The sequence below is a fragment of the Helianthus annuus genome, chromosome 15 (genome assembly GCF_002127325.2).
Source record: "Helianthus annuus cultivar XRQ/B chromosome 15, HanXRQr2.0-SUNRISE, whole genome shotgun sequence".
NCBI classification, from domain to species: Eukaryota; Viridiplantae; Streptophyta; class Magnoliopsida; order Asterales; family Asteraceae; genus Helianthus; species Helianthus annuus.
The window spans coordinates 93,551,802-93,569,016 of record NC_035447.2 but is presented as its reverse complement, the minus strand read 5'-3'; the positions used below and the strand labels follow the sequence as shown (position 1 = coordinate 93,569,016).

Genomic DNA, 17,215 nt, shown 5'->3' with positions numbered 1-17,215 from the left:
TATTGTGTTAGTTATCTATGATGATATCAACTACGTCATGATACTCCCCACCGGGCCCACCGGTAATATGTGGAAATATCGGGGTGTGACAGGTTGGTATCAGAGCCAACATTGAGTGAATTAAACACTAGCCTTTTTTGTTTAATCTCAATGACACAATAGCACATTCCTTAGACTTCCGAGTCTAGGCAAATGACCTTGGATTTATTCTTAACTTTCCTTTTGTCGTTTATATGTTGATTTCTTGTTTTGACAGGTTTTATAAAAAAAATGCCGCCACGTGTCAGAGGAAAAGGAAAAGGTCCTATGAGGGGAGGACCATCTAGCCATGCTGGACCCTCACACAGACGCACGCCATCAGCGTCATTTAGCAGCTCCGATTCACGAAATAATTGGAGACACTTTTTCGAGCCTACGAGACACTCAGTTTCACTAGGTTCTTCAACATCATTTCACCCTTCCTTTGGGCCGCCTATTCAAGACGAGCCCCAACATTCGTACCATTCTCACCATTCTCACCACTCACATCACTCGCAACATTCGCTGCACTCACACTCATTCCACCATTCTGATTCTCACCATTCTTATTCACCAGGTCAATTTAACCCAAATGATTATATCAATGAACCACAAGGTTATAACCCGTTAGGCCCTGAAGATAATTTCTCGCATGACATGGATGTGGATAGTGATCCGGATCCAGCAATGCCACCGACTGGGATGCCTACGCATCCCATCAGTATTTCCAGCGGTTCTTCTTATGCAGGATTGCCATATCAAGGCCCCGATTCATGGGCCGAAAGGTGGAACAGCTACAAGTGGGAATTTACCCCTTCTTTTCATAACTCTCCACCACAACCTCCAATGGAGGAACCGCACTTCCAGGAGGTAACTCCACCGCCATTGCCAATTGAGGAACCACCTCAACAACCACCACAACTACCTCCTGAGCCACCAAGGCAGAGGGGGAATGCACGGATGTCCGTGTGAGGGGGACCGTGATTCAGTTCCCCACAAGCTTCAAGCACTTACCCTCAAATCCCTGAAGATCCACAAATGGGTGGACCTTCTCACGCGGTACCGGAAATTGATCCACCGCCAGTTACTTTTGCACCACCGCCACCGCCAATGGGTTATGAGAACCCAATACCTACTTACCCAGGTTCGTCTGGGTATAACCCAATACCTGCCCAGGATCCATATCTTGAGGCAGCTCACTTTAATGCTCTTTATCCCTCGCCATTTCCTCCAGCATACCCAACTGGGTATCCCGTGCAAGGGTATCAGTACCCTCCTTATCAGCATCAACCTCAACCCCCACCTCAACATTCGCAAACCCAGGAAATTTTACAAAGGTTGGACGAGGTTGAGCAAAAAGCAGAGGAACGATAAAGAAAGGCCCATAAATTCCTTAAGGGTCTTGTAAACTTCATCAAGGGAAATAAGAAGTATAAAATTTTATTTTCTTTTGTAGTGTAATTTCAATTAAGTCCCTGCGTGGACATTTCATTTCAGTATCAGTCTCTGCGTGGACTTGTTTCTTTTCTTTAGTCCCTGCGTGGACAATTTGTTTATTTCAAAGACCCGTTTAGGGCACTTTCTGTAATTGTTTAGTATTTTAATGGAATTTCTCTTGAAATTTATATATGTGTATTTTATTACATCACCATGCAAATATCATTTCAATTTTAAATTGATCTGCTAAAGAAATTTCAAAAGATGTTCTTAAAGGTATCACCTAGCCAAAATATTAATGGCTATAACCCTCTTAAGACAATGATTCCTTGTTAACATCTGAAAATATGTTAACACTCTTAACAGTGTGACTTGAGAGACCACACTAGCTTCCAAAAGTACTTGGATATTTCCAAGCCACATACATAGCCTATATGATCAATATGAATCATGGCTATTGACAGCAAATATGATGCCCTTACAAAACATCCATTTGAGGTGTATTGCCCACGAGAAAATGTGTAATTCTGACAAAGATAGTTTTATAACTTCTTGTCAAAAAGGCGATGAACTATGTTCGACCCTTAAAATCACTGATCCAAAAGATCATTGATAACACTTGAATTGTCCTAGTGACAAGGCCTTTTGTGCCATTTAAATGTCCTTCGAGACGGGCCTTTATGCTATATGAAAATGTCTATACGACATTGACAGTTGTGACTTATGTCCCTTGTCTAATAAATATAAAGGGTTATATCCTACTTGATTGCCAATAATAGTTCATTTGTAGCCTAGGCAAATCATAATCAAATAAATTTTGACTTATTATTCAAAATGGTTTATTAATACCATGGCCATCTAATCATCAAATACGATGATTCGTTATATAATCTAAACAAATCATTATTGTTTGATTTTAATATTCAAATCATGGCTGGCTCAGATGAAGTTAATAGTCATCCAGTTGAAGGAAACAATAATGATACCAGGATAAATGTTATTGGTGCTGAATTGCAAGCTATGATAAACACAACAGTTGCTCAAGCTGTGAACAATATGTTTAAGGAACCAAGTAATGTTCGGTCTAAAACTCATTCAAAGTCCCCTTCGAAATCGCATACGTTGAAAAAGGATGATTCTCAACATTCATCCAATTAGAGGAGTGAATCTCAAAAGAAGATTGTTTATGATCAGGCTCCCCGGTACAACAAGAGTTGTACTTACAAATATTTTATCTCTTGTAAACTAAGAGATTTCACCGGGGAAAAGGGAGCTATTGATTGCATGAAACGGTTAGACGAGATGGAAACTGTGATTGATATCAGTGGGTGTGCCAAGGAGGACATCATTAAGTTTGTATCTCAGTCCTTCAAAGGCGATGCCCTGACGTGGTGGAAATCCTTGGTGCAATCCACAGGAAAGGTTCCATTGTATAGCCTTTCTTGGAATAAATTTGTTGAACTTATGAAAGACACTTACTGTCCACAGCATGAAGTAGAAAGGGTGGAGACTAACTTCCTCACTTTGGTTATGAAAGATCTGGATTGTAGATGTTATGTTACTAGTTTTAACTCGATGTCTCGACTCGTCCCGTATCTGGTCACCCCAGAACCCAAACGCATTTCGCGTTTTACTGGTGGTTTAGCCCCTGAAATCAAGGGGAATGTCAAGGCTTTTAAGCCTGCTACTTATAGATCTGCTGTAAATCTATCACTGTCACTTACTCTCGATATTGTAAGGAGTAAGTCAAAGAAGACCACCGAGGAAGGGAAGAGGAAGAGAGAGGATGAACAGTCCCACCAGTCGAATAAAAAGAAGAAAGGAAACTCTGGTTTCAAGAAAGGGCAGTCGGGTGACAAGCCCAGGTGCAAGGTTTGTGATAACAGGCACTTTGGGAAGTGCAATCAGGACCCACAAGCTAAGCCTTGTGGGATCTACAAAAAGAAAGGGCACAAAACTTTGGAGTGCCGGAACATAAAGGATGCAACCTGCTATGGTTGCAATGAAAAGGACATATCAAGACTAATTGCCCTAAAAATGCCAAGAAGCCTGATGAGGCGAAGAAAACCAATGCAAGGGTTTTTCAGATGAACGCCAGGGAGGCGGTGAATGATGACAATGTTATAATAGGTACCTTCCTCATTAATGATATTTATGCTAGAGTTTTATTTGATTCTGGTGCTGATAAGTCATTTGTAGACCATAAATTTAGTAAGTTACTGAATCTGCCCATTAAAACTCTTGTAGGACCGTGTTTCGGGATCCAATCCGTGATTTTCATGTTTATGTTCATAGATGGAAGAAGATAGAGATGATAAACAAACAACTTTGCATTAATCCGGTAGTAAACATTACAAGTCGGCCCGATTACATGATAACCGAACTAATACCAAAGAAGTATACATCCAGGGAGAAATCAAGTGGTGATTTCTCCCGGTGAGGACTCAAACCTCCTATCACTCTCTAGCACACACTTGTGCTCTCACTCTTGTGTTGCAAATGACAAGGTGTTGGTATTTATACCAAACACAGGTTGCACGGTCGAAGGATAACACTGACTGGTCGATAGATCATCTGTCGACCATCCAGCTTTCGAAAGATACACACATGCCTCGAAGGATACCATATCCTTCGAGGTCCATCTTCATCCTTCGATGGGTATCTTTCGAGCTCATCGAAGGATATCAACAATCCTTCGATGCCCTATCCTTCGACGCCAATTATACAACCATTATTTGTCCAGCAAACACACACGGTCAACCGAATAACCCTCTCGTTTGACCACTTCAAACGAGCGGGTCTATACACGTTCGATAGACCGTTTCACTAACTATTACAAATTCAGCGTAAAATAATAACTAATCTATTCGACAAGCATCGGACACAAAATCTGCATCAACAAATTCCCCCTTGTCCGTTGCTGTCGAATGCTGAAAATGCAACTGCAATCAATCTTCAGTCAAGTATTCATCTTCTCTGTGTTGACAAATTCCCCCTTGACCGATGATCCAGGTAAGTAGTATCTTGATGCTCATTGTATAAAACTTCCCCCTCAGAGTACGCGCATCCGTGTTGAGTGTTGTGCAATTTCCACAAAGGACTCAATTGACCGATCTTCCGCTGATCTTCCAATACTACAACCGGCATTTGATAAGGGTTCCACTCTATAACAACTGCATCAAGTCTTGATCTTCAAGCATACTACATTGATAGAGATTTCTGGTAAACTATCTTCTGTAAACCGTCTTTGTGAAATCGACCAAGTAATGCACTTTTCTGTGCAACACATTCCACGCAGAATCCCCTTGTCTCACCAGAAAATCACAAACTCTACCACCCTTGATTGCGTTTAGAAATTTACCGAAGAAATTCAACATATGAAATTTTTTATCCCCCCATTTCTTTGGTAAGATCTCTAAACCTTAACAGATTCTTTCCACTTTAAAGAAACTGTCGTCAAATGTTCACCAATTCCCTCCACTGAGCGGAACTGTCATCAATCTTCATTGAATGTTCTCGGTTCCGAAAATTCACGAACATGACTTTCTTCTTTGCATAAACTAGTTGAATAAGAACGTCCCCTGGTACCCCGTAGGATCTGACTTGTATCCCCCCAAAGACCAAAGTCTTTGTGAACTCGTTAGGACCGGTATAGACGTTCCAGGTTCATACGTACGTCTTCAAATGCGAGAATATGACAATAAACAAAATCCTTTCGAACATTTCCGAATAACCGGTAACAATCATAAATACTGATGCGCGGAAGCGAACATATCGTGTTGTTTTTGGCCCATAATAGTCGCGTTACCATTTTTGCCATTGCATCGGTAACCGTGACTACCCCACAATTTTTCAAACATCAAGTTTTCATCATCTTCTGTTTTCATCGTTCCGAATCATTCCGCGCGCTCCCAAAATCCATACAAATTTTGACCTTGATATTAGGAGCGCGATTCAGATCCACTCCACAAATACCCGATCAATTACTAAAGGCCCAACATGTCGTCTGATGATATTATGTAGCTTTAGTCAACATTCAATCAACCCTACTTTAACATTTTAAGGAATCATCACAGCCGACATAGTTGTACATACCCCATTCTTCTTTCTCTCTTTTCTCGATAACCAAAAAAAAAGCAGCCATCAACATCTATTCTGTCTCTTCTCCCCAAAAGTCAAAAAGCATCCACCAACTCAAATCAAAAACCCATGTGAGTTCTTTTAATTTAAGTAGGCTCAATGGTCAACAACCCTCAAATTGAAAACATCACAGCCGACAACCATCATGACATGTCTGACCCCCCTCTTTTTTTTATTATTATTTTTTTTTATTTAATCAACAACAGTAGCAGCAGCCATGATTCTTTCTCTCTCTCTTCGAAAGTCAACAACCCTAAATTTCTTTATTAAAAAGAAACATCAAAGCCGACATAAGCAGACTTTCACGAAGGATAGTTACTTTCGAATAAAGCTGATACTTCAAAATCTGTCTTATCAGTTCAATCTTTCGAAGTCAAATCCTTCTAATCTTTCGAAGATGATGAACTTTCGATCATCCTTATAATCTGATCTCTATGATCCTTCGGAACAGAAAGAACAATCCTTCGAAATAACTGATGACCCTTCGATGTTGTTTAACAGTGAAGATGACCCTTCGAGAACTGCTTGACCTTTCAAGTTTGTGAGATGACCTTTCGATTCTTCAGTTGATCCTTCGAGACTTGTTGCAGTGACCCTTCGAAAATTTGTTTGATCTTTCATTCTGTTGTGAATGATGACCCTTCGAACAACAAAATGAAGTTGACCTTTCGAAGACATTTGGGGTAAACAAAGCTGATCTTTCTAGAAGATAATTGATCCTTCGTAACAAAAACTTGACCTTTCGAAAAATCAAGCTGTCAACATGACCTTTCGAAATATCAAGAACTTCAAGAACTTCAAGAACACAGCTACTGTGTAAAATTTGCAGATTCGATGAAAACATTTGTACACGATTTTTGATGATGGAAACTTGAAGATTTAGGAGAAAAACATAAAACCCAACACTCGTTTTATCACAGATCTGAATATTCGGGTCCAGATCTGAGTTTTTCTCATTTTCACCATTTTTACATCTTGAACAAAAACCCACAAAAATCACAGATCTAGAGCACATGTGACTTAGTAAACGGTTAGTTTTACTAAATCGGGCACCATGGCTCTGATACCAATTGTAGGACCGTGTTTCGGGATCCAATCCGTGATTTTCATGTTTATGTTCATAGATGGAAGAAGATAGAGATGATAAACAAAAAACTTTGCATTAATCCGGTAGTAAACATTACAAGTCGGCCCGATTACATGATTACCGAACTAATACCAAAGAAGTATACATCCAGGGAGAAATCAAGTGGTGATTTCTCCCGGTGAGGACTCAAACCTCCTATCACTCTCTAGCACACACTTGTGCTCTCACTCTTGTGTTGCAAATGACAAGGTGTTGGTATTTATACCAAACACAGGTTGCACGGTCGAAGGATAACACTGACTGGTCGATAGATCATCTGTCGACCATCCAGCTTTCGAAAGATACACACATGCCTCGAAGGATACCATATCCTTCGAGGTCCATCTTCATCCTTCGATGGGTATCTTTCGAGCTCATCGAAGGATATCAACAATCCTTCGATGCCCTATCCTTCGACGCCAATTATACAACCATTATTTGTCCAGCAAACACACACGGTCAACCGAATAACCCTCTCGTTTGACCACTTCAAACGAGCGGGTCTATACACGTTCGATAGACCGTTTCACTAACTATTACAAATTCAGCGTAAAATAATAACTAATCTATTCGACAAGCATCGGACACAAAATCTGCATCAACAACTCTAGACATTAATTATGAGGTAGAACTCGCAGATGGTACTATAGAAACCGCTTCAACTCTTCTTGATGGATGCTTTATATCCATTAAAAATCATTCTATCCCGCTATCTATTTTGCCAATGAAATTGGCTGGGTTTGATCTAGTTTTAGGCATGGATTGGTTATCACATAACCAAGCCCAAATTGCATGCGATAAGAAACTAGTTAACATCAAAACCCCATCTGGTGAGTTGGTCGCCATTCATGGAGATACACAATATGGTTTACCCTACAACGCGTCTATACTCAAAGCATCTAAGTGTTTGAAGAACGGATGTGTCATTTATATGGCACAAGTGACAGTTGATGAACCGAAACCAAGGATTGAACACATTCCAATCATTTCTGAATACCCTGATGTCTTTCCTGATGAACTACCTGGATTACCTCCTGAGAGGCAAGTCGAATTCAGGATAGACATTTTGCCAGGAGAAGCACCGATTGCACGAGCTCCTTACCGTCTAGCACCTATAGAAATGAAAGAGCTAAGGACCCAATTGGATGACTTATTGGAAAAGGGTTTCATACAACCCAGCTCATCGCCTTGGGGAGCAACCATACCGTTTGTAAAGAAGAAGGATGGTTTAATACGTCTGTGCATTGATTACCGTGAGCTAAACAAGGTAACAATCAAAAATCGTTATCCATTGCCTAGGATTGACGACTTGTTCGACCAACTCCAAGGGGCAAGCTTCTTCTCGAATATCGATTTAAGATCTGGGTATCATCAACTCAAGGTTAGAACTGAAGATGTACCTAAAACATCGTTAAGAACAAGATATGGCCACTATGAGTTCTTAGTGATGCCTTTCGGGCTCACTAATGCACCTGCAACATTCATGGACCTCATGAATCGAGCCTGCAAGTCATACTTAGATAAGTTTGTCATCGTCTTTATAGATGACATACTTATTTATTCTCGTAATCAAGTAGATCATGAGAAACATCTTCTATATATCTTAGGATTGCTACGACAGGAGAAGCTATATGCTAAATTCTCCAAGTGCGAGTTCTGGCTTCGCGAAGTCCAATTCCTTGGACATGTTGTGAGCGAGTGTAGTATCCAAGTAGATCCTGCTAAAATAGAAGCAATTATGAACTGGGAAGCACCTAAGACACCTACAGAGATTCACAGCTTTCTGGGATTAGCTGGTTATTACAGAAGATTCATTGAGAACTTCTCAAGAAAAGCTGCACCGTTAACTACTCTGACCCGTAAGAATGTGAAGTTTGATTGGGGTCCTAAACAACAAGAATCTTTTGAAACCCTTAAGCTAAAGTTAAGCAATGCTCTATTATTGACATTGCCTGAGGGAACAAAAGAGTTTGTTGTCTATTGTGATGCTTCGCACACTGGCATGGGTTGTGTGCCTTTGCAGAGAGGCAAGGTGATTGCCTATGCATCACGACAGTTAAAAGTGCACGAAAAGAATTACACCACCCACGATTTGGAGTTGGGTGCCATTGTATTTGCACTTAAATTGTGGAGACATTACTTATATTGAACTAAATGTGTGATATCTTCGGATCACAAAAGTCTCCAACACTTATTCAATCACAAGGATCTCAATATGAGGCAACGTCGTTGGATGGAAACCTTGAATGACTACGATTGTGAAATTCGCTACCATCCTGGTAAAGAGAATGTAGCCGCAGATGCATTGAGCAGAAAAGAAAGGATTAAACCTATTCGGATTAATGCCAAGGGTATTGAACTTAAAAACAGCTTGAATGAAAGGTTGTTAACTGCTCAGAAGGAAGCAATATTGGAAGCTAACTTTCCAAATGAGAAGTTAGGTGTAACTGCTGATCAGTTGTCACCTGGCAAGGATGGAATCCTCAGATTTAATGGTAGGATCTGGGTCCCTATCCATGGAGGACTTAGAGATGTAATTCTCCAGGAGGCTTATAACTCCAGATACTCAGTTCACCCTGGAGGTGACAAAATGTATCAAGATTTGAAAGCCAATTATTGGTGGATAGGTTTAAAGAAGTCCATTGCTACACATGTAGCTAAATGTCTGACATGCGCTCAGATTAAAGTTGAACATCAAAAGCCGTCAGGTTTACTACAACAACCAGAACTTCCCACATGGAAGTGGGAGATGGTAACCATGGATTTTATAACCAAGTTACCTAAAACAAGGGATGGAAATGATACTATATGGGTAATAGTTGACAGACTGACTAAGTCAGCACATTTCTTACCCATCAATGAGACTCATAGCTCCGACAAGCTAGCTCAGTTGTATGTGGATGAGATTGTATCTCTCCACGGAGTGTCAGTATATATTATATCCGATAGAGATACTAGATACACCTCTCATTTTAGGAAAAGTTTCCAACAATCATTAGGCACTTATTTAAATTTTAGTACTGCTTACCATCCTCAAACGGATGGACAAAGTGAGCGTACAATTCAAACTTTGGAAGACATGCTTCGTGCATGTGTTATTGATTTGGGTGGTAGCTGGGATGACCACCTACCGTTGATCGAGTTCTCCTATAATAATAGTTACCATACTAGCATACAGGTTGCGCCTTTTGAGGCATTGTATGGGAGGAAATGCAGAACGCCTGTTTGTTGGGCGGAAGTAGGAGAAACTCAATTATCAGGACCTGATATAGTCCTTGAAACAACGGACAAGATTGTCCAAATTCGTGATCGCCTAAAAGCTGCCAGAGATAGGCAGAAAAGTTATGCAGATAGGAGGCGAAAACCTCTAAAGTTTGAGGTAGGCGATAAAGTCTTACTAAAGGTATCACCCTGGAAAGGTGTGATGCATTTTGGTAAGAAGGGCAAGCTAAGCCCAAGGTATATCTGACCATTCGAGATCATCGAATGTGTCGGCACTGTAGCTTATACGCTAAACTTGCCTGAGGAGCTTAGTGGAATTCACAATGTGTTCCACATCTGTAACTTAAAGAAATGTCTAGCTGATGAATCACTAGCAATGTCTCATAAAGACGTATAGATTGATGAAAGCATGAGGTTTGTTGAATGACCTATATCGATCGAGGATCGACAGGTTAAAAAGCTCCGAAGGAAGCACGTGCCTATAGTGAAAGTTAAATGGGATGCCCGTAGAGGCCCAAAATATATGTGGGAGGTTGAGTCCACTCTGCGACAAAAGTACCCTCACTTGTTTCGGTAAATCTCGGGGTCGAGATTTCTTTTAAGGGGGTGAGGATGTAACACCTCGTAAAAACGTGTCCAATAATATAAAGACACGTATCCTAAACTCTAAACATGTAAAAGTTTGAGTTTGAAGGACTAAAGTTGTCAAACGATGAAAATATGTATGCGTAGGGACTAAAAGTGTCAACATGCCAAACTTGTGCCTCTGATTGACCACACATGATGAATATATTCTTAAACGAGTAATTATTCGGATATAAGAAGCCGTTTGTGAAAGTAAATGAAAGTTTACAAGATACAGAGGTTAAACGTGTCAACATGTTAATTCTTACCTCTGAGTGGCCTTTTAACGAACCTGGGACTTCGTAACTTTCGATTATACTCCCAAGAATAAGTGATAAGAAATTCACGAGTTTTCGGTGTCATTATGTGTTATTTACGCAAATTCCCAAGAATAAGGGTTAAAAGCGTCAACGAGCAGAAACTAGTGTTTTCGGCGATCGTTTAACGAAACCGGACCTAAGGGTGTTTGGGTATACTCCCTAGATTAACTAACTATAAGGCCCAATTATGCCTAAAATGAAAGTTATTAAGCTTTTAAAGGTGCAGGGAATGATCATGACAAGTTGGAAACTTGTTTGGCTGGTACCCTATAGGGTCGCGCTGCGTGACCATGACCTGCATATGCCGTCACGCGACGCGACGGCTCTATTTTGACAGAATTGTGATGCCATGTGAAGGTCTTCTTCTTCCTTGTGCTCCAAACTAAACCAAACCAAATCGAATCCTATGGCTTTGTTGATGGTTTTTAATACCACTTGGACACCTGGAGACATCTGAATTCTTCCCATAACACATGTGATGATCATAAGGGACCTCCATACACTATAAATAGGCTCCTTTGGGCAGCCATCATACTTGCACCTTCACTCTAAAATCACTTCTCTCACTTGCTTGAGCATTTCTTGAGCTTTCTTTGGGATTCCTGATCAAGAGGGAGCCCACCTTAGTTCAAATTTCGTGCAAGGACCTGTTGTAAGTGTCCTTAGCCACTTTAGTATAGTTTTATGTGTTTAAAGACCAAAGGTCAAAGTTATCGTAATAACGATATGACTTTCGGTTTAGACCTAAACGTTTCAGCCATTGTTCGAGGCGAATATGGATACGTGATCGTAATTAGGTAGGTATTAATCCCTCAAAAGGGCACCTCCTAATTATCACGTTTACTTAGTTAATTGTCAGGTCAAAGTAACTAGTTAAAAAGTCAAACTAGTCAGATTTTCATAAAATAATTAAAACTGATAATGTAGAAATTATGAACCATGTTTTATCACTTAAACAACTTGGTAAATATTATTAACGTGTCTAAGCATGTTCAACCCGACAATTCTGAGTTTAAGGTCGGTTCGCAACCGAAAGTCGCAAAAGCTTGACTTTTGCTTTGACTTTCAGTTCTGACCCGCTTAAGCTTAAAACCTTTATGTGTTAAGCTTCCATTAGGACCATATTATGTTGTAGTATAACCCTCTGAGATTATGTTACCTGGTCATTAATATTCTGAATTATATGCTAGTTTCCGTTATTATGCTTATAATTGACCATTATGCCCTTTTGTTCTAAAAATGAGATTTTTGAATATGTGAGCATACAAATAGGTTAAGTACTGATATATAAACATGTCTAAATTAATTTGACATTGTTTTCTGGTCTCAAATTGATGTAATGCTAAATATCGCAAATTTAGCTTTTATAAAGACTAAATTATGCTTTTATGCATAATACATGTTTAAACATAGATTTTTACCCAAAACTCATTACCTACTGTTATGATATCATTTTTAGGGATTTTTGGAATGTTGGGTCAGATTATATACTGGCCATAACTTAGAGTTCTTGTATAAATTCCATAATTGACGATAATGCCCGTTTTGCTAATAAAATGTGATTTACATATGATTAACATGCCAACCTTTTTCTACTGATTTGATATAAAAAATAAAATATTTTAAACGTTCAAGGCTGATCAAAATCTCAGAATCACATAAACATCGCAAATATCGTCAATTATCGACTTTTACGCTAATTAGGTGCATAGCATGGTTTAAAACCATATTTAGCACCCAAGACTTGTTACCTACTGAATTTATAAATAAATTTTAATATTTTTATAGTAGGTATAAGTCATGAACTCAGACTTCCAATTATGTCCTTAAAAGCATATGTGAAATGACCAAAATACCCTTTCGGGACATAGTTTGGCCATAAATGGTAAACCACACATATGAATGATATCCTACTGTTTTAACCTCATAAAATAAATATTTTTACAGAATGTTTTAGACCAGAACATTAGTTTACTTTAAAACCTCTTTTATAAATATTAAAATGACCAAAATGCCCTTACGGGACTTAATTTGGTTTTAAATACTTTTTGAGCATATACGCCAACACCCTACTGATGTATTAACATATTTTATGCATAATAACATATGGAACTTGTATATTATTCATTCGGTTACCCGTTATGCATTTATGCATCCGGTTCGGCTTTTGTAACTAGTTTACATGAATTAGCCGAAATGGGTTTAACCTTATCATTAAATCTTCAAAATCCAGAATGTGTTTAGTTTACCCATATTATACAAGTATCCAAACTTGTTGGGTCTAAATCACATTCCATTCCGGTCTCCGCTTAATCTAGCGTTTCAAACGTAAAGTATCTTTCAAACTAACCGATCTATGTCTTTGACTTAAATAAAGACCCGTTAGTATCCTAATAGGTTAATAAACCTTCTATACAGATTAAGTAGCTTTGGTAGAAGATATTTGCATAATGTCTTAGGAATTATACGGCTGAGTAGCATCTTTGCGCATCTAGCTCAGGTAAATACTTTTAACTTATTTTCTGTCACACCCCCAAAAATACCACCTAGGGATTGTCCCTGATAGGAGTGCGACGTACCGACAATGAGCCACTAATTACATTGAACCCACGAGTTTAAGATAAAGTTCTCGAATTAATAATAAAATTCCATCACAAGTTTATACAAAAACGTTCATGTTCAGCGGAAGCAAATAGTAAACCATAACTAAGTTGTTCAAAAACCAATGTGTAGTAGTAAACAAATAATCGCATGAGTCTCCTCAGTCGACCCATGACCACTCCAGCTACTCCAGACAGCAAGTTCCAAGATATCTAACGACCTGCGAGCATGCAACAAGTGTATCAGACAACGCTGGTGAGTTCATAGTTTTACGAAAACGTTGGTTACCAAGTGTTTAGTTTAATCCATTGAGATTGCTTCCGAAAGTAATGTTGATAATATCTCGATACTGAACAAGACGGCTCCTGATGTATGTTTTGCCCGTTCCCCAGTGCTCCTATCAAAGCACTGGGCCTGACTGGGTCATTAGTTCACACCCGCCCTCTCTTAGGAACGGGGTGAGGGTGCCAAACCTAAGTAGCGCTACCAACTAATACCCCGCTACCACCCACGATAGCAAAAGATGGGACTTAAATGATAGAGAGTGAGAATATTATCCAACATCCCTGTTTTACCCAAAAGATTTATCCCTCCCCGGGATACCCACTGACTGTCCCAACCACCGAGACGCACGCTCAAAGTAGTGAACTCACCTTAGATTTGCTCGGTAAGTTAGTTACGTATGATCCAACTCAATCAACCAATCCTAATGTGGTTATCATACAACAATCAGTTTGGGTATAAACAATCAGTCACACATCTTTACATATTCTAGCAAATAAAGTCATGTGTACACATTTCAGATTGATCACACACCTATCCCATTTGCATACCCTCACCTAGTCATATTACCAAACTGAATAATCATATTCCATTCACATATAGACTAACATTCTGATCAAACACTTTCCTTGGTGTGATCCAATAGCACATGATCCGAACCAAGGATATGCGGCCCACTACATGAGCCCAAAACTAATACCCAGTTTAAGTGTGTGGGGCCCATTTTACCATATAAACGTGTGTGACCCAATCTCAATGTTTGGCCGAACTTCAATTCATAACCTACGGCCCAGATTCAATTTATAACATAACTCAGTGTTAATTCTAGTTTACTGTTTAGACTTGTTATAGCCCACTGTAACTTACAACCAAAACTACCAAGAACCCAAGGGACATGGTTGACCCATCAGGGCTCAGCCCACTTCGAATGTGCGGCTTGGCTGTCCCCGAGTCCGTTATGCGGCTCCATTCAAGTTCAGGTCTGATTCATTTACTAAAGTGGCTCGGTTAACATGTATGGCCTAAACACTCCAATTACCACCAATTTATTTAGTTTATGTGCACACGTCATTACATGTTATCATATATTAGCAACAGTAGTTACTTAAATTTATCCAACATTAATTGTTCCACATGACTTTATATATTCAAGTAATAACAATTTACCATTTAGCAAATATGTTACCATTCAGATCAATTATCCACCACATCATCTAGTAACAACCATGATCAAAACAAATGGCCGACACATTTATTACCCTTCTCATGCCATTGTGAATTAGTGGATGTTGACAAATCATAATAGACCATCCTAATTGGACCTTCAATTTATTCACATGCAAACTGACAACTAATCATGAATTGTAAATCATCATTCATCACACAATTTAACACAACATCAGTGGTCTATATGTGATCTATATTAGGTTCATCAGTGATTCTATGAGCATACAATCCCTAGATGTGATCCCTCATGCAAGGACACAACATCATGCATCGATACTAATACAATCCTAAACAAATATAACAAGGAAAACACAAATAAATCGATCAATACTCACTAACCGTGGGATGCAGGGTCGAAGAAGGTTATGGAGAAGAATGCTAGCATGAAGATGATGCCACAATATGAAGGAATTGCCGTCGGTCTTCAATGAGGAAACGAAGGGCTAGGGTTTGCTAATATTAATGTTTTGAAACAATAAAAATCCCACACACACAACCCGTATGCGTGTATGTATCCAAACAAGGTGGGCCAGGCCCAGTTTGGCTTGAGTTTCAGGGCCGAGAGCTAAGCTAGCCGATCAGAGGAGAGGGGTGTGCGGCCCGATGATTGGTGTGCGAGGTGGAGAGTGTACGGTTGAACTACTATACAAATCACATAATATTTAATAAACCAATCAATAATACTCAAATAACCCGTTAAGCAGTTCGTTCATTTCGTTCATTCAAATACTGTACGTAACTTCAACGTAAGACTACACCAAAAGAACTAAGTCCGAAATCGGCATGACAAAACATAACGATCTACATATTTCCAAGCAAAACTAACAAGAGCCTATAATCATATGTTCATTATTGTTACAGTTAGCATATACCACAGTATATTCCTAAGCTATACTCAAGAAACTATAATCAACAAGAGTTGAGAATAAACATCATACTAACCGATGAATGTTGGGGTCGTTTTCTAGAATGAGCGAATGATAATTCCCCTAGAGGAACGACTCGATCAACAACTACGATACTTCAACTGATCCCCTTGCCGTCGCTGCCTCAAAGATCGATTAGCTACGATACTTCAACTAATCCCCTTGCCGTTACAACTGTCACGACCCCCGACCCCACCCTGGATGGAATCGGGCGCCGCGAACAGCCAAGTGGTACCGGTGGTTATTTTTGAAAAACATTGCAGCGGAAATTTCATCAGGACCCCGTGAGTTAGGAAAAATATCAGAGTTTAGAAACACTGGATTTTATTTAAATAGATGGAATAAATTCCATATTTTACAAAGGTAGCTTTTAATAAAAACAATATTTCTTAATTTGATTTAGTAATAAAATAAGCCACTTCTTGAAGTCCTTCAGTGCCGGATCCAGTCCTTACTCCATTCTACTGTAATTACCTGAAACGCGTTTTAAAAAGGTTTTGTCAGCGGGAAATACTGAGTGAGTTCATTCAGGTTTATAAAAACATATTTGTTATAATTCACAGTATTAAGAGCGATTACAATGTTTCTGATATCAACCAACTACCCACAGTATTTGTCACTCGACCGGATCTGTGACTGTGGTCATATCACTGTTGGGTCCGTTCACCCACAAGTGACGTAAATCACTATTTAGGTCCGACTACCTAATAGTGTATATCATGATTTAGGCTCGCTCACCTAACATGATACAAACAATAGTAATGTGCACAATACCCCACATACTGGCTGTAAATTTGGTGATTACAAAGACTTAATCCCTGTAATTATAACTTTGGAAAATAATTTGGAGTATTGTAAAACAAATGATAAAAAGAGAATGACTCACAGTATAAGCATGCAGTATTGATTTAACAAGCTTCTTGATTCTACTCCTTCTGATAATTAAGCATATACTTTATTAGTTTGGATCTTCTGATGATTAAGCATCCATTTTGATTGTAAGCGTATAGTTGGGAGTATTCTGATGGTTAAACATATAGTTTAACAGAATGGAATACGTATTTGTGTAAAACCCAAATCAAACCTAACGATGATCACGAGATTCGAACCTTAACGAATTTCACAAAGTATAACACTTTGGATTCCGTTTACCGAAATTCACAAAGTAAAGTACTTTGGATTCCGTTTACCAAAATTCACAAAGTATAGTACTTTGGATTCCGTTTACCGAAATTCACAAAGTATAGTACTTTGGATTCCGTTTACCGAAATTCACAAAGTACAACACTTTG

The 17,215-nt window shown here is 39.1% G+C and overlaps 1 protein-coding gene across 1 annotated transcript; it reads left to right on the top strand.

Annotated features, from left to right (window-relative positions):
- The first annotated feature begins 1,056 nt into the window (after positions 1-1,056).
- LOC110913895 (extensin-1-like) lies at positions 1,057-1,392 on the top strand. Its single transcript, XM_022158713.1, has one exon. The coding sequence runs from the start codon at positions 1,057-1,059 to the stop codon at positions 1,390-1,392; it is 336 nt and encodes a 111-aa protein (XP_022014405.1).
- The last annotated feature ends 15,823 nt before the right edge of the window (positions 1,393-17,215 follow it).